The sequence below is a fragment of the Trichoderma reesei genome, assembly GCF_000167675.1.
Source record: "Trichoderma reesei QM6a unplaced genomic scaffold TRIREscaffold_1, whole genome shotgun sequence".
Taxonomy (NCBI): domain Eukaryota; kingdom Fungi; phylum Ascomycota; class Sordariomycetes; order Hypocreales; family Hypocreaceae; genus Trichoderma; species Trichoderma reesei.
Window position 1 is genome coordinate 2417437 of NW_006711148.1, and position 15907 is coordinate 2433343.

Genomic DNA, 15907 nt, shown 5'->3' on the forward strand with positions numbered 1-15907 from the left:
AATTTTGATGAGTCACTTGGCTGACTGGGCTAGCTTCGCAGAAACTGAGATCAAGACGGACTCACGATGCATTGGCTTGCTAAAGCTCCTTGTGATGGCCAACATCTGAACTACTATGTACCAGTTCATCTTCTATATTGTGCTGTGGGTCAGTGTCTGATTACTTCGAGCGTCACATTCGAGGCTGCCTATTCTGCAGCTTAGGACAGTATCACGGCCTGGCTCAATCTTTCAGGAATTGGGAACTTATACTGCGGATCGGCTCAAGCTTGAATCTCGAAGTGAAGTCGATGCGGGTGCAGAAAGACTTGGTGCAGCGTTCGTCCGTGCGGCAGATGAATCGTTAGCTTACAGGCGGCATCTGTGCCGCTCAAGAATCTGCTTTGTGACTTTAGCTTTGGCTAGGTAAGCAACTCTCAAGGTTCCGATCAATCATCTTCTTTCCCGAGGTGCCTGTGTAGTAGGTCGAACGCAAATGCCGAGATCCTGTCACGTAAGCACGCACACGACCTCCAACGCAAAGCGAAGCTCGGCATTTCGCTCATATTCCCGAACTCGCCGGTTTCTGCTCGGCAACAACTTCCCTTTTACACATTGTCTTGGCGAGATCAAACCCGATTCTATCACAGAAGGCATGTCTATTGATCGCGAGTCTGGAACAATGACACCTCCTTCGGCTTTGGGGAAGCCGACAAAGGCTTGCACGTAAGTGACCCGATTGCCATGAACAATATCCAAACAAACAATCCCGCTTCCTCCACACCATTTTCTTCTCAACTCCCTTGATTTAATAGAGATACGGTAATTAGTAAAATTCCTTTTGGCGCTGACAATGACAACAGAACTTGCAACCACCGGAAGCTGAAATGTGATGCAGCCATCGTTGGGCTGCCTTGCAGCCGATGCATTACCAAAGGATATCCACAGACATGCGCCCTTGCTAACAGACGCCGTCGCAAGTACGCCCCTATGCTGTCCTCTTAACAAAGGATCAACTCAGAGCAACAAGCTCATTAGACATAGACCTGCAAGTTCAAGCACAAGCATACGCCATGTCTCAACTCGTTCGAACATTCGTGCACAGCCTGTGCAACAAGACGAGGCGAAATCCGTAGATCAACTTCAGGTTGGTAGCTACCGCCTACCTCTCCTACCAATATCCGAAAAACCTAGGCTGCTTGCATGACTTGCCTACCTTACTGACATACGGTACATGCAGGAACCACACAATCTCTCCGATGAGCGCCCAGTACAGTTTCCGAATTGGGATCTCATCGACGGCCGTGACGGAGTCCACTATATGAGCATCCTTGGGCGGCTAGCCCACAATGAACAGACATGCGCACCCGTGAATTCGGACCCAGAGAGTCTTGAAAACAGGCTTGGAAAGGATAATGAAGGCCAAACAAACAATCCAGGCTCGCAGATAATGCGATTTGCCGCCGCGGACAAAGAATATCTTGAACAAAGAGGGGCGTTTACTCTACCCCCAAAGTGTTGCTGGTAAGCATTTCCGCCCATCTTTACCCCCATTTCCCTCAAAGTTCCAACCTTTTACTAAATGCTTGATAGTGAAGCAATGTTGCGGCGACATTTCACGACTGTTTATCCGCACATTCCGGTATATGATTACATAGAGTTCATGGACTCATACGTGTCGGGGTCTTTTTCATGGTTTTTGATGCAGGCAATCTTGGCAAGCGCGGTGCCATTTACGACCTTGGACATGTTAGCTGAATGCGGCTTTAAAGATCGTTCTACGGCATTGGAGTTCTTCTTTTCTAATGCAGTCAAACTGTACGACTTTGGATGCGAAGAAAGTCAGCTTATCAAACTACAAGGATCCCTCGTTATGAGTACCGTCCTTGTATCATATTCCATGGACAAAGACTTCAGATTCTGGCATCACAACGCCGTGCGTCTTGCTATCCGCCTTGGATTACATAAAGAGTAAGTTCTCCTTCAGCTGTACGGATAAGAGGCCGCTGACAATTACGCTCATCAAAATGAAGCCATGTAATGAAGGAAAAGACACCCGTCATGAGAAACTTGTACCAAAGGATATGGTCCGTGATATGCGTGAGTGTCCTCGGGGATATGCTTGGAATAACACAGCACTAATCGTTCCTATCGCCAGTGTCGAGAACTTGTCTTTTCTATCATACAACTGGAGGCACCAAGACTTATTCAGTATGACATGTGGCCAGCATATGAAACAGACTGGTGGAGCGAGCACATCCCACCAAGGCATGCGTCTATCATACCGCTGTGGACCGAGGGTCAAAAGTGCTACAGCAATGAGCATTTAAAACTTGCCATTATCGGTAAGATGCCTTTCTCCGTTGACATCTTCATAACGACTGCTGATGCTGGGCAGCCACCCGCTGGCAAGGCGTATTGCGCACTCTGGAACTGGGGAAAAAGTCGACCCGACAGAATATCGATGAACAGATATCTTCTTCCTTCAGACAGTGGAGAGACTCTCTGCCAAAAGTCGCACCGTCGAACCCTCGTGCTCTGCAGACCAGGCCGCAGGAGATTTCTTTGGAAACTCTTGAAGCAAGTAGCTATCGATTTGAGTGCATCTTTTACCGATCGCTGCTCAGTCGCTCTGTTGCTTCTGGCGAGGCCAATGACCAGATAGACGCGTTCAAACGGCGGCTTCGCGCAGCAATATTTGAGCTGGACACAATCGTCAGCCGCCTGTTGGTGGTTGACCTCTTAAAATTTGCAAATCTCAATATGTAAGACATCTTCTGTCAGATCTGCACTCAGTTTTCGTTGCATTTCTGATGAACAACGCGCAGGCTCGGGTGTGTCACATGCCTGTTAGCATTGCACATTGAGACGGTATTAGACCCGACTGAGCCACAGATTACAAAATCCTTGACAGCTACATATATTCGGCGCATCGAGCTGGTTCTCCAGAAGATCTGCGAGGTCATTCCAGCCATGGAATGCAATCTTCGTCTTCTTCACCGGTACTTGGACCAGAAAAAAATCGATGCGACTATTACTCTGGACATGCCGCCGCCAATGGTGGGTCAGGAGAATGGGGGCATACGGATACAAGAAGCTCAATTATCAGGCCCGGATGCAGAGAGTTCAGGGCAAAACAGCCTAGATGACTCGATACGCCGGACAGACCTGACTAACAGTGCAATACAGATACCAGATGACGATGCTCCCGAAGTGTTGGGTGACATGAACGACTGGCTAGATGGCCTATTGTGGCTCGACTACCTGAAGGATTCCAATCTCATACCCACTTAGCCGGATCGCTATCACAAAGTGAAAAGGATTCTTCGAACTCACAATGGGTAATCGCTGGGAAAGTATACAGATTGACGGCCCCCTGGGGCACCTGTAGCTACGTTAGTCATCACTGCATGGACTTGTTCCTTCAGGATAACCTATCGGTGCGTTCAAGTGTTTACAATACGCAATCATCGGATTGGTCATTCCATCAACCTCGACGTCTTCTAGCTTCAAGCATACCTAGTACGTGCCAGCAGGGCAAACGGATCTTCATGATAGTATCGGGAATATTTTGTCGGGATCCTTACTAATGTTCGTCGTGTATTACAGCTCGGCCTTTGCAAGCTCGGGAATTTCTAGGTCGTGCCGAGGACCACCTGCGCACAGTACTCAGCTCTATATATCCATGGTCGTTGATACATCTATCCAACCCTATTCATTCATAATGATTGGAATGTCTATCCTCCCTAGGCTTGTCACTGATGAACATCCTCTACCATCGCTCGTCTCTGTCGCTTTCCTAGGGCCAGCAGAGTTGTCATCCTAAATGCCTTGACGGATTCAGCGCCCCCCCAAGCCGAGATGACCGACTCCTCCATGTCAGGTACCGAGCAAACTTTATATGAATCAGATGGCCTATCTTTTCCTTCTCCAGCATTTGGGAGACTCGCAAATTCACATATTTCATATTCCCGATTCATCCTCGATCAACCACTAATAACTCCGGCCGTCTTGAGTCAAAAGTACGAGGGCCTGGGGACGAGCTCAAGTCCGTATCTAGTCACCTGGATCGAGCATGACCCTCGCAACGCACGAGAATGGTCCCAGGGAAGAAAAATGATTACAACAGCCGTTATGGCGATACTCACACTCGCGGCCGCGTTCGTCTCGTCAACATTCTCAGGCTGCAGGATCGAAATTATATCCGAGCTTCATACCAACAACGAAGTATTCTCACTGGGCATCGCGCTATACGTCTTGGGATTCGCACTCGGACCATTGCTGTGGGCGCCTTTAGGCGAGTTGTATGGCCGCCAGATCATCTTCTTCGTCACTTATGGAGCCTTCACAGCCTTTAATGCTGGGAGCGCCGCTGCCCAGAATATATCCTCACTTGTCATTCTACGATTCTTCGCCGGAGCATTTGCGTCCTCGGCACTAACAAACCCCGGAGGCGTCATCACCGACATGTACGACCCCACGCACCGAGGTTTAGCAATGGCTCTATTTGCCGCAGGTCCGTTTATGGGGCCCGTCCTGGGGCCCATTGTAGGAGGGTTCCTGGGTGAGACTCATGGCTGGCGCTGGGTGTCGGGGTTGACTGCCATCTTTTCAGGGACTTTGTGGATCACCAACGCCTTGCTAGTACCAGAAACTCATGCGCCATACATCCTACGGACACGAGCAAGAAAGATGTGCAAGATGACGGGCCACATCTATCGCAGCAAAGTTGATGCTGACAAGAGCGACAAAACTACTTGGGGGGAACTCAAGTTATCACTTACCCGTCCGTGGGCGTTGCTGTTCTTTGAACCCATCGTACTGCTTCTATCCATATACATGTCCATTATCTACGGGACGCTGTATATGTTCTTTGCGGCAATACCTATCGTCTTTCAGGGAACCCGTGGCTGGAGCGAGGGGAAGGGTGGTTTGGCTTTCCTCGGAATCTTGGTTGGGGTAGATTTGGCCGTTCTGTCATCCATCTTATATCAACGAAGATACAAACGGATGGTTCAACGAAACAAGGACTGTGGTGGGACGGGATCACTTCCTCCAGAAGCTCGCCTACCGATGAGCATGGTGGGAGCAATTTCTCTCCCCATCGGCCTTAGTTGGTTTGCATGGACTAATTATCCCAACGTCCATTGGATGGTCAGCATTGCAGCGGGTGTACCATTTGGCCTGGGTATGGTTCTTGTCTTCACATCGGTCAGTGCCTATCTCGTCGACACATACTCGGTTATGGCAGCTTCTGCCCTAGCAGCCAATGTGGTGATGCGTTCTACATGCGCAGCTGTATTTCCTCTTTTCACGGAACAGATGTATAAGGCATTGGGCATCCATTGGGCATCGACGATTCCGGCGATTCTGACCCTGATTTGCGCCCCATTGCCTTTTTTCTTCTACAACTGGGGCAGTCGCATTCGAGCGCGTTGCAAGTATTCAGCAGCGGCACAGGAGTTCCAAAGGACCCTTGACGAAAAGTAGGGAGTGGCAAACTGAACAGTTCTAGAAGTATCCATGCGATTAAACTGTCCACATGTATAAAAAAGTAGAGCTCTAAGAATACACAGGATGCCAAGTATCCACCAGTTGAACTCCATGTCGGTAATGTATTCAGCATACGCTGAAGCGTCACAGTCAGACTTCAGAACTTGCCCCCAATGCGCGCCGTCCTGGTGTCATATCACCAATTCTGGCCTCTAACATGGATCAGCTGGAAGCCATTCTTGAAAGCCTTCTCGCCACGCAACAGTAAGCCAATTTCGCCAGGGTGTCTCCAATGAAGCCAAGCAACAACGACGAGCATTGGCAGGGCATCAAAGACATAGATAAAGGCCTCGTTTTGCAATAAATATCCGTCGTTTCCCTGAGCATACTCTATAACACGAAACAGATTTCGAATTATAACAAGGCAGCTCGCGACGTAAAGCGTCTGGAGGTAGACTTGCCAGCGACACTCCGGTTGTTGTGAGCGAACGGTTGGGACTGATCGCATGCGAAAATGGAAGACGGCTGCAACGATGACGAAAATGCCAAACCAGATCAGCTGTAGCACCAGACCTCCGATAATGATATTGTTGCCGGTGTCAGCCGATGATGGACTACTGCTACCCGTAGCCAGAATGCCGCTGCCTAACGTCATGGATCCTTGTGTTAGCTAACAAACTCGAGCGGGATTGAAAGGGCAAGTATTGATCGCACCCCCAGAGAGAAGTAGGAAGCAGACGACATCTCCAATGACAAAGATTTTCGTCAACCATCGTGGCTTGATTATGGAATGATCGTGTCCGTCGACCAGAAGAATGATTCGTCCAAGTATCATGTAAATAGACGCCGCGAATAGTGCCGGCGCCAGAAGGATGAACATGCTCTGCGTGATGTAAGGACCCAGCGTCCAGCAGCCAGCCTTTTCAGCCCCGGACGCGGCTCTGGCGGCGAATCCAACGAATTCAACTAGAGTCGACAGCAGGAAGTTAGCGTTTCCTATTATCTGCTTTCTGTTCGAAAACTAGATTGAGGACAAAGCGTACAGAAACACCCTATCACCAGTGGAGTAAGATACCAGCTCCTCGTTTTCCACATTTGGATGAAGTGTATCACTGTAGATACAAAGAATAGGACACAGAAAATCGCAGCTGCAGCAACAGAGGGAGTGTATCGATAGAGGGCAAAGGTAGCATGTTGCCAATCTGGGTCGCACTTCAGTTCCATGATCAAAAGATGAATGACAGACCGCGTATAGCAGGATAATGAGAAAGGAAAGAAGGGAAGGCTTAGGGGTGAAGTAAAAGTGACTGAGTATGAGGGCAGTTGACACAGATGATAACCTTGGATATTTAAACCTAAAGCTAGAAACACCGTTGTCTCTCAAATACGCGATTCTTTAACCTCTTAGATAGGCGCAGCCTTAAAATGCAGGGGCCAAAACCACAAAGTTGCCAAGGAATGTCTGGTTCAATCGTCTTTTGCTAGGAGGACTCCAGCGTTAATCGAGTGGCTTGGTAAAAGCCTACATCTGCGATATACGCGGATCTGCGTATTGCCGAGCTTGTGATTGGCGAATCTTACTACACGGGACTCCTACAGACGAATTTCTCCCTGAACCTTCTCAGGAATATTAGATAGCATACGAAGAAAGGGTCATGTACCCAGCCGACACGGCCTCAATCCCCTTTTGATACGAAGATGGCGAAATGGCCTACGCAATCGCCGTGGCTACCTCTTTGTTCCCCGTGGGCTACAGACAGAGCCGAGCATGCTGCTTGCAAGATCGAATATTCGGCGTCCCCTTTGACCCACTCGCGTATTCCTGCACCTCGGATTGGTGGGCAAAGCTGGGCCTGTTTGAGTCCCACCAAGCTCCAAGCCACACAGCTTTACTCGAGGGGGAAAAGAAGAGAAAAGACAAGGAGAAAGAGAAACAAATCGACAATTTCCTAGGGCGTAGCATGTCGTGTTGCCTTTATGTCAAGAGTCAATCAGCAATGGCGCCCATACAAGCGGCCTTTATGGATAACTTGACGATATACGATTGCTACCTAAGACATGTTCCCATCGCAGACATCAAGATGGAGAAGCCGTAAAGCTGCACTTATGTCTCGCGCTTCTATATTAATAGTTCTATATCTTAAACCAGTTGAGAGAAAAGAGACACGAATCCAGTGCTGAAATCAGCCTCTGACTTGGCTATGGCCCCAGAGAGGTGCTCTGCGTAAGATAATGGCAATCGATCAAATATGCCCATCATGAAATGGCGTTCAATTGTTCGTTAGGCCAAACCATCCACCGCGCCCAAGGTTTGCCTAAATAGGCCGTGATGGATTGTATTAAGAAGCGACCGGAATCGCCAAATACCCAGAAATTGTGTAGACGATGCAGAGGAACGGCATAAAATGATAGTATGACAAGTGCTTCCGGAATGCCCTTTCTAAGCATCTCTCCAAATCTGGGTGACACAAGGATGGGCCATGCAATGGTGAAGTGAATCTGAAACGCAGTCCCGGTGTGGATGCGATGCAGTTCGAAAATCCACTGGAGAATGTCAGCAGCCTCAAGGCATGCTTCTTTGTCCTCTTCTTCAAGGGCACTGCCTTCAATGAGAGACAGGAGGTCGTCGAACTCTTTTGAATGGCCCTTGCTAAACCTTCTGTCTGGGATATGGCGATGCCCAACAAGTTCCTCCGCTATGCCCTTTATGGTTGGCCACGACTGCTTGATTACGGCGTGGATACCCCGATGAACCGGAAAGAAGGTCGCGAGTTGTTCCAGAAAGGAGCCGAAATTGCTGCACTGAAATGTTTCGAACATGACCTGAATGCCTAGCAGCGAAGCATAAAGAAACCAGGAGCATGAGTTGTGCTTCGAGATACCCTGTTCAGAACGGTTGAACAGTGTCAATGCCCGTGTCTGAAGCTCCGTTGCCTGAATGCGGAAAAGGTCCTGTTGCTTTCCGCGGCAAACGGTGCTCAGGTGTGCTGCTGAGAGCGCAAGAATCTGATCCATGAGGTAAGGGCTGCTGAGAGCGCACTGCATAATCACCTGCCGCGTCGACACAGGCAGCTGAAGCATGCTTGCCTCCTCAAACTCGCCAGACTCGAAGTGATTTAGCAGCTTGAGGTGTCCTAAGCTGTACGCTTGAGCCCGCCACTCCTCGGTATGGCATGGCGTGAGATATTGAAGCGGAGGCGACGGTGATATGGCTGACGGCGATGGTGTAGCTGGTGGTGTTGGTGTCCTCGGGCTATAGGAGCGATGGGATGGGCGTGTGAGGCGGTATGAACAGGAGCGATTGGTGATGGAACAGTTGAGACAAGTTGGCCAGCTCTCGTCGCATTTTTTGTGGCGTTGCTTGCATTCCCTGCACCCATTTCGGGATTTCCGGTGAGAACTTCGCATGATCCGAGGGTCTTTGGAGAAGAGGCGAAAGGTCTCAAGACGGGATGAACGGAACAAGGTTGGCCTGCAGTCAAGATTCAGCAAGGCTCTTCTGGCGAATTTATCGTCGGCTTTGCTATGATGCGGCGATGGATGACTGGTTCTCAGGGGTCACGGAGCCTTGATACATCTGGGACACTCCGAAACGGGCTGAAAAAGGTATCAATGGCGCATGCGCGTAATTGTACCTACGTAGTCTAACTCAGCCACAGCCCGATTGCCTTGACCCACAGTCTGGCAGCAAGCACTGCTGCGCCGCGAAGCTTCCCACCTGGTTCATAGGTACTCCGAGGGGGACTGAAACCCTAAGATTTTCCACGAGAGCGAGCAATGTCTTTGTGTCTTGATTACCTCCAGCAACAATTCTATATCTAACAGAACGATCGACATTGATGAGAGAGATGAGATAGATGTGGTATGTTCCAAACGCGCGCTACTGGAAACAACAGATGGAAATGAAAGCAAAACGCGACTACTCAAGAATAGATGGACTTTTCAGAGCCGGAAATTGCCCTCCAAAAGTATATTGACAGCCTCTTCCCAGCCTCGAGACGACGCAATGTCAATGACAGACCGGCCTTGGTCATCCTTGACCTCAAGGTCAACGCTGAACTTGCTGCTCAAGAGTTTGAGGATCCTCATGTCGCCATTCTCGACGGCCTGCATGAAGGCGTTCCAGCCACGGTAGACCTTGTTCGGATCCGCACCCTTATCGAGAAGCATTTCCAGAATCTCCGTGTCGTCGCCACGGCACCTTCTGACGGCCTTGACAATGGGGAGATGCTCACCAGGAGCATTCAGATCTGCGCCGCCATCGGTGATGAGGAACTCCACCATCTCCTTCATGTCCTCGCGGATGGCCGTGGTCAAGGGAGAGAAAACTCCTCCGTTCTTGTCCTCCACTGAAACGCCCGCTGCGAGCAACAGCTTAACGGATTCGATCTGGTTCGCTGCCACTGCCATCTCCATAACACCCTTATATGCGCGAGGTTCGGCGAGAACAGACAGTATGCGCCTAAGAATTGGAGGGCTTCGTACAGCCATGCACACCGGCCAGTCCTGTCCTCGCTTGTTAGGGTCAGCTCCCCTGGCAAGCAGGACTTCGATCATTTCCATGCGGTGCTCTCGGATCGCGGTCGTCAATGGCGAGCATCCCTTTGGCGTTCTCTCGTTAGGGTCGAGGCCCTGGTCCAGCAGCCAACACAGAGCTTCCATATTGTTGCAGCTGACGGCCGTCTCCAAGATCCCCTTCGGGTTATGCAGATCTGCGCCAGCAGCGACCAGCGGCGGCAAGAAGTGAACACGGTCATGGGTGATGCACTTGTACGCGGGATACTCGCTGGCCATGACGTTCGGGTCAGCGCCATTGCCGAGCAGTAGTTGGAAAATGTCCATTCTATTGTCACGGATTGACGTGCAGAGTGGAGTGTAGACGCCGTCCTTTTTGGCGTTGGGGTCGACGCCGGCCTTCAAGAGCACGCGCACTGACTCGATGTTGTTGATGCTGGTTGCCAACTCCATAATGCCGGGGCACTTCTTGTAATCTGCGCCGTGGTTGAGGAGCAGCTGAAGACAGGACGTCTGATGGACTGCTGGCCAAAGCATGTGCTTTGGTCCGGGGAGATTGGCATTCGCCCCGTGTTCCAGGAGGCTCTTGACAATGTCAACTCGGGAAGCGTTGATTGCTTCAAAGAGGGCAGTTTTCCCTTCTCTGTTCTTCTCGTTGGGATCGACGCCGTAATGAAGCAGAAGATCGATCATTCTCTTTGGCGTCTTCTTGTTGATGGCTGCAATGAGCATTGTGTTGCCATCCGACGTAACCTGGGATAGATCGCCACCATACATCAGCAGCAGATGCGAAAAGCTGACCTTGTTGGACAAGATCGCCACTGCGAGAGGAGATTCAAGCTCCGGCCCAGCCAGAAGGTTAGGATCCGCCCCATATTTGAGCAGCGTGATTGCTCCCGAGAAGAACATTTTTTGAACGGCTGCGAAGAGGGGCGTAATACCATCGCGCTCCGCCTCGTTGGGGTCTGCCCCGAAGAGAAGCAGCAGCCGGATGCTCTCGGAATCATGGAGGTTGACAGCCTCCGTCAGGGCTCCGTTGGGGGACACTCCTCTGTCCAACAGCTGCTCTACCAGTTTGTGATTCTTCCCTCGAACAGCGGAGGTGATGCTGTTCCTGAGGTTCTCAGCCTCTGAGCCTAGTGTGCTGCGAGGCGTCCAGCGCGGCATGGTGAATGGGTCGACCTTGAGCCGTACGGCCTTGGTCTTGCCAAGTTCCATGCCGGCAAGTTCTTCCAGAAGAGCATTGGACTCGGTGTTGGTGCTAATGTGCGACGATGCGTCGCCAATGGTGCTGGCCCGATCAAAAGCTTGGACCGCGCTGGAGTTCACTCTCTCTGATCGTATTGAGCTGGGGGTGGTGGTGCTGTACTGGTGGACGACGTCGTCTAATGGACCCCGTAAATCGGCAAACGGCTTGTTCGCCAGGCTAGAGTCGGGTCTGCGAGACAAGGACCTTTCGCTCCAGGCGGCTGACGAACTGATGGTTTGCTGCTGCAGGTGCTGTCCGTCCGCGTTCAGGAGACCTTGGTTGAGAGGAGATTGCCGATGGCGCGCGAGATCTGGCTCCGACGCCTTCACCTTTACACGGCCCGAATTGTCATCCAGCCTATCCAACGCCGCAGCGAGGCCTGTAAACCCAATGCCCATGCCGCGCTCGATCTTTTCACTGCCCAGGGTCCACTGGAAGAGCAGGGCGCTCATCCTGAGCCCTTCCTTGGTGCGCTCGAGGACCGAAGTCATCTTGTCGACGTCTGTATCTCCAAATATCTTGCCCCATCCCCGCCTCATTCGGCCGACGGTACCCTTGCGCTCATATTCCAGGAGCTTAGCCAGCATTTGTTCCAGGATGTTGAAATCTGCCTGAGCAACCCGCAGTTTCTTGTCCAGCTCCGTTACCACATCGGGTGGCAGCTCAGGGGTTGTCCGTCCGCATTCGCCGAGGCCAGCTTCGATGGAGAAAAGGATCTGGCAGGTGTCAAGGAACAAGTGTGCAAGTCGATCAAAGTTTGGTGACAGCTGCTTGACTGTCGTGAGGTATTCGAGCATGCGGACCGAGGTACGATCTCCGCTCGCTGCGACAACATGGCAGAGCTCGGTGCATTTCGTGAGGGCTTTTAATGCTTGGGGTGACATCTTTGCAGGCGCTTTGGTGGTAGAATGCGAGCTGAGAGAAGACTTATTGATGTTCGAGGCACTTGCGGCCCTGGGAAGTGGCCTTGATAAGGAAGCAGAGGGTTTCGGCGAGATCGGAGGGCGACTGTGGTTCACAACAGGTAACGAGAGGAGATCCTTGGCCCCTGGGGAAAATGGATCCTTGTGAGGCGTAATGGAAAGAGCCTCAAAAAAGTCAAACTCTTGGGCACACTCTTCTTTTGGCACAACCACTGCTGACGAGGTCGAGAGCATGATGCCCGGCAGAAGAAGGAGTGGGCATTACTTTCAGCTTCCTCGGCGGGAAAGGGGGATGGCAGTAAGGCAGTATTTGGCAGCTATTTAATAGGCTAAGGACTCTCTGAACCAGGCAGCTATCCACCGAATATCACAATTTTCACCCCAAGTGCAAGTCAAATATTGCAACCTCTTGTAAATTTTGGTCGACGCTCAGGTACGACTTCACTTTTTGCATCTGATGTCTCGGCCATCACTGGGCCACGAGGCGCAAGGGATTCCTTGGTTGGATTAGTTTGCAATCTCTCTCCACACCTCAACAATAGTCTATTCAGCTATTCCTGGGTTGACGAATCAAGCTTCGCGTCCTATGGCCTGGATCCGGCTTTGTGGATCTGGCTGATGTTGGCCTCCGGATGAACGTCCTTGAACACGCTTCGTGTCTCTCGGCCCAAGCTGAAAGGCCCTGCCTGTGCGTAGGCTAGGCATGACTGCTGAAACGCGCTATCAAAAAGCGCGGATAACTTCAATCGCCGAGGCTGGACCTGATGCTGCAAAAGGCAGACGCCTCGATCTAGGGGATTCGGGCACAAGAGAAGATTTAGGCTTAGGACCGGAGCTCTTCCGGGCACTAAAACAATGATTTTGCTAGGCACTCCACTTGCCACGGTTCCGCATGATTGTGTGTCAACTACCGAGTCTCCCATTTGATCGAGATTTCCCGCCGTCCGCTAGCTGATTCACTTCGCGATCACTGGCCCTGGACGGTAGCAATTGCTCCTTATCGAGATACTAGCTGTTCCGATCATCTACGATTGCGAACCGCCACAGGGGAGCCCAGAGTCTTTGCGGGCAGAATCTTACCTGCATGATCGATCTCGTTGCCGTGGAGTTTCCCCCGCAACGCTCTCTCACTACGACGTTACAGAGCACATGTCCAAAAGGAATCCGGGCGCCTAGCTCAGCATGGTCACAGCTTTCGGTCTGGTCTGGAACCGTTCCTCTGTTCGTTCAGTGGCAATTACCGCCTGGTAGTACAAGGGGAACTCGCCGAAATCAAGGTACGGCCTGAGTGTTGCACGTGGAACTTGTGATTTTCCGTTTGCAAATAGCGCGGTTGGCGACCCCGTACAGGAAGATTGATGACAATCAGCTAAACCTCATATTGGCTGGCCCCGTCTAGTGGGAGTTGGAAAGCAAGATTTTGAGCACTACGGGGCGTGTGGCCCAGCTTTGACTCCGATCGAAGGGATATTGCGAATGTGGTGAGGGAAGAAAAGACCAATAGGAAGAGGAAGGTGGCACATTAACCAACGTCCCGATGACCAACGTCCCGGTGCTGCATATGAGTAACCCGGTTGGTGATTAGCATATGATATACGACCGATAGGAAAAACGTGATGTGAGAGTTGTCCCGTTCGAATCATAAGTGAACTTCGACAGCAGACTTCGAACGAGGAGTCGCTGGCATCGATGACGAGGACGGCGGCCACCCAGCTGTAATGTCAGGTACGCCGGCTGTCATTAGTCACTTGGAATCTGACCAGAGTATTATTCAAGCGCCTTGAATCCTTGCAGACAGCAGAACTGGCTATCCGAATTAGTGTACCATTACGGAGTGTCACAATGCTTGGTTTCCGGGACTCAGCTGTCGGGGCGTGTTCTACGGCCGTTCTCACAGTTCGCCATCCACACCTATCACCCCTTGCGTTGGCATTGTCCCTTGCATCGATCTATTGGGTTGTCAGCCACCCTCCTGAGCCCGTCAAATTTCGGGCCGCGGCGCACTACTACAACATTCATATGCGTATGATATCATTGGTTTACATCTTTGGCGTGCATAATTTGCTAGAATGTTCATTGTTTATAAAGAAGTGGGCTGTGGAGATACTTGGGGATGTGAGGCATTGTAGAGTGCAAGCTGACTGCTTCCTATCAAGGTGCCTCCCGACCGACCAAGGCTGCAGTTGTCACTGCAATTTACCTGACAAGAGAGCGCAGCGTGAGGCCCTCCGTGGCAGATTTCTCCAAATACGGGATAACATGCATTCCTTTCCTGAGTAGGAAGCACTTGGCCCCTATCCCGCAACACTGCGAGGCGTCCTCTGTTCACAGATCAGGTTACACCGGTCATAAGAATTGCATTTTCATCGCCGGTCAAGGCCCGCGCCAATTGTGCAATATTTCGGCCCCCGTCATACTCCTCAATAGCACACGCAGAGGAAGAGCCTCTCTTCCTAATTGAGCATCACCAATAATAGCACTCCCAACATGTTGCTCCTGCAAGGGAGAGGGATAATTGACGCAGACTTCAAATGGGCTATGCCCAGCCGCCGGGTGTATGATGTTCACAGACGCATATGGTCTGCTGGTAATAATAGTAACAACGTCAACAGCCCATTTGGGGGAAGACATGCCGTGTTAAGAGATCCTCCTCTTGCCTGCTCAGGATACCTGATCGCGGCACCCATTGGTTGCGATTACGGATGAGGTGTGGACGAATACTCTCAGATTCTTATCGAGAAAGAACGATCCTATTACGCGTGCGCTCAACTCGATTACCTTGACCCCTATACCGCACCTTTGTATCTAACTAAAGAATCATGTCTCAATATTACATTCACTCTGCTTTGACAGTGGATGAAGCGATATATAGACCTTAGTGAAACTGCAAGCTGATTGCCCTAACCATGCATTTCTACACCTTGAACTTTATTCTGGATACCGACTTTCCCATGTATTTTGATACACATGTTGATCATATTGGGCATCACATCCTTAAGCCCTCCAAAGCGCAAGTGCTGTCTCTATTGCACATGCATATTGTAATGAGTCTATCCCTGTCTTTTCCCTTTAAACAGCATTGGTAATGGACAGTAGAATCTGGGTGTGTCCATGCCCATTCTGAAACAAATCTGTGTCTGCATTGAACTGTACCAGGCCTGAATTATAGCTTCCACCAGCTGTCAATGGCGGCGCAAGCCCCTTTATTACCATCATCGCTCTGAAGATTACAGTGCGCCACTCGATGGCTGGGTTATCTACCCTAAGCTCATACATGCAGATTCCATGCTTAGAGAATTGATTGGCTGCCGTCTCGCTCTCATAACAGCTCCTGCCTCTCTCATATGACAGTATAAGCCCATACGAACATCACTTACAACGTGAAAGCCGGTTTGTAGACCCTATCTGACCTGGCATTCCTGAAATTACTACTATGTGACATCGCTTTCAGGACGATGGAGGAGCTGCTGAGATAGGTGGGGGCACGTAGCGGCAGATACAGCTGCGTCTTCGTAAGATATATGATGCGAGAATTTTGATCACATGGCGGTTGCGAAGAGCAACTCTTGAGAGGTCGTGGAAGCGGGTGCAGCTGGGAAGAGATGCTCTAAATTTATTGGGGATGAATCCTAGACAGCTCAGCTTGTAAGCCTAGGATATCAGCCTGGGACGACATTGAAGAGTTCGCCCTCTACAACCTGAAATAACCATGAAAGGGGAACATGAAAAAATATTGTGTGTTAGTGCA

At 50.7% G+C, this 15907-nt stretch overlaps 4 protein-coding genes across 4 annotated transcripts; 2 read left to right on the plus strand and 2 right to left on the minus strand.

Moving 5' to 3' along the window:
• Positions 1–475: 475 nt before the first annotated feature.
• On the plus strand, positions 476–3273 carry TRIREDRAFT_103034 (uncharacterized protein; the record flags this gene model as incomplete). Its single annotated transcript, XM_006961283.1, has 9 exons — positions 476–705; positions 843–959; positions 1018–1126; positions 1220–1503; positions 1573–1950; positions 2116–2324; positions 2378–2705; positions 2764–2813; positions 2894–3273. The coding sequence occupies 9 exons, from the start codon at positions 476–478 to the stop codon at positions 3271–3273; spliced, it is 2085 nt and encodes a 694-aa protein (XP_006961345.1).
• A 582-nt stretch (positions 3274–3855) lies between these two features.
• TRIREDRAFT_54972 (uncharacterized protein) lies at positions 3856–5469 on the plus strand (the record flags this gene model as incomplete). The annotated part of the gene is made up of 1 exon (XM_006961284.1): positions 3856–5469. One exon carries the CDS (start codon positions 3856–3858, stop codon positions 5467–5469), a length of 1614 nt encoding a protein of 537 aa, XP_006961346.1.
• Positions 5470–5668: 199 nt separating this feature from the next.
• TRIREDRAFT_74215 (uncharacterized protein) lies at positions 5669–6696 on the minus strand (the record flags this gene model as incomplete). Its single annotated transcript, XM_006961743.1, has 3 exons — positions 5669–6117; positions 6187–6438; positions 6507–6696. The coding sequence occupies 3 exons, from the start codon at positions 6694–6696 to the stop codon at positions 5669–5671; spliced, it is 891 nt and encodes a 296-aa protein (XP_006961805.1).
• A 939-nt stretch (positions 6697–7635) lies between these two features.
• Positions 7636–8877, minus strand: TRIREDRAFT_44306 (uncharacterized protein). Its single transcript, XM_006961028.1, has one exon. It carries the CDS (start codon positions 8551–8553, stop codon positions 7729–7731), a length of 825 nt encoding a protein of 274 aa, XP_006961090.1. The 5' UTR covers positions 8554–8877; the 3' UTR covers positions 7636–7728.
• Between the last annotated feature and the right edge of the window lie 7030 nt (positions 8878–15907).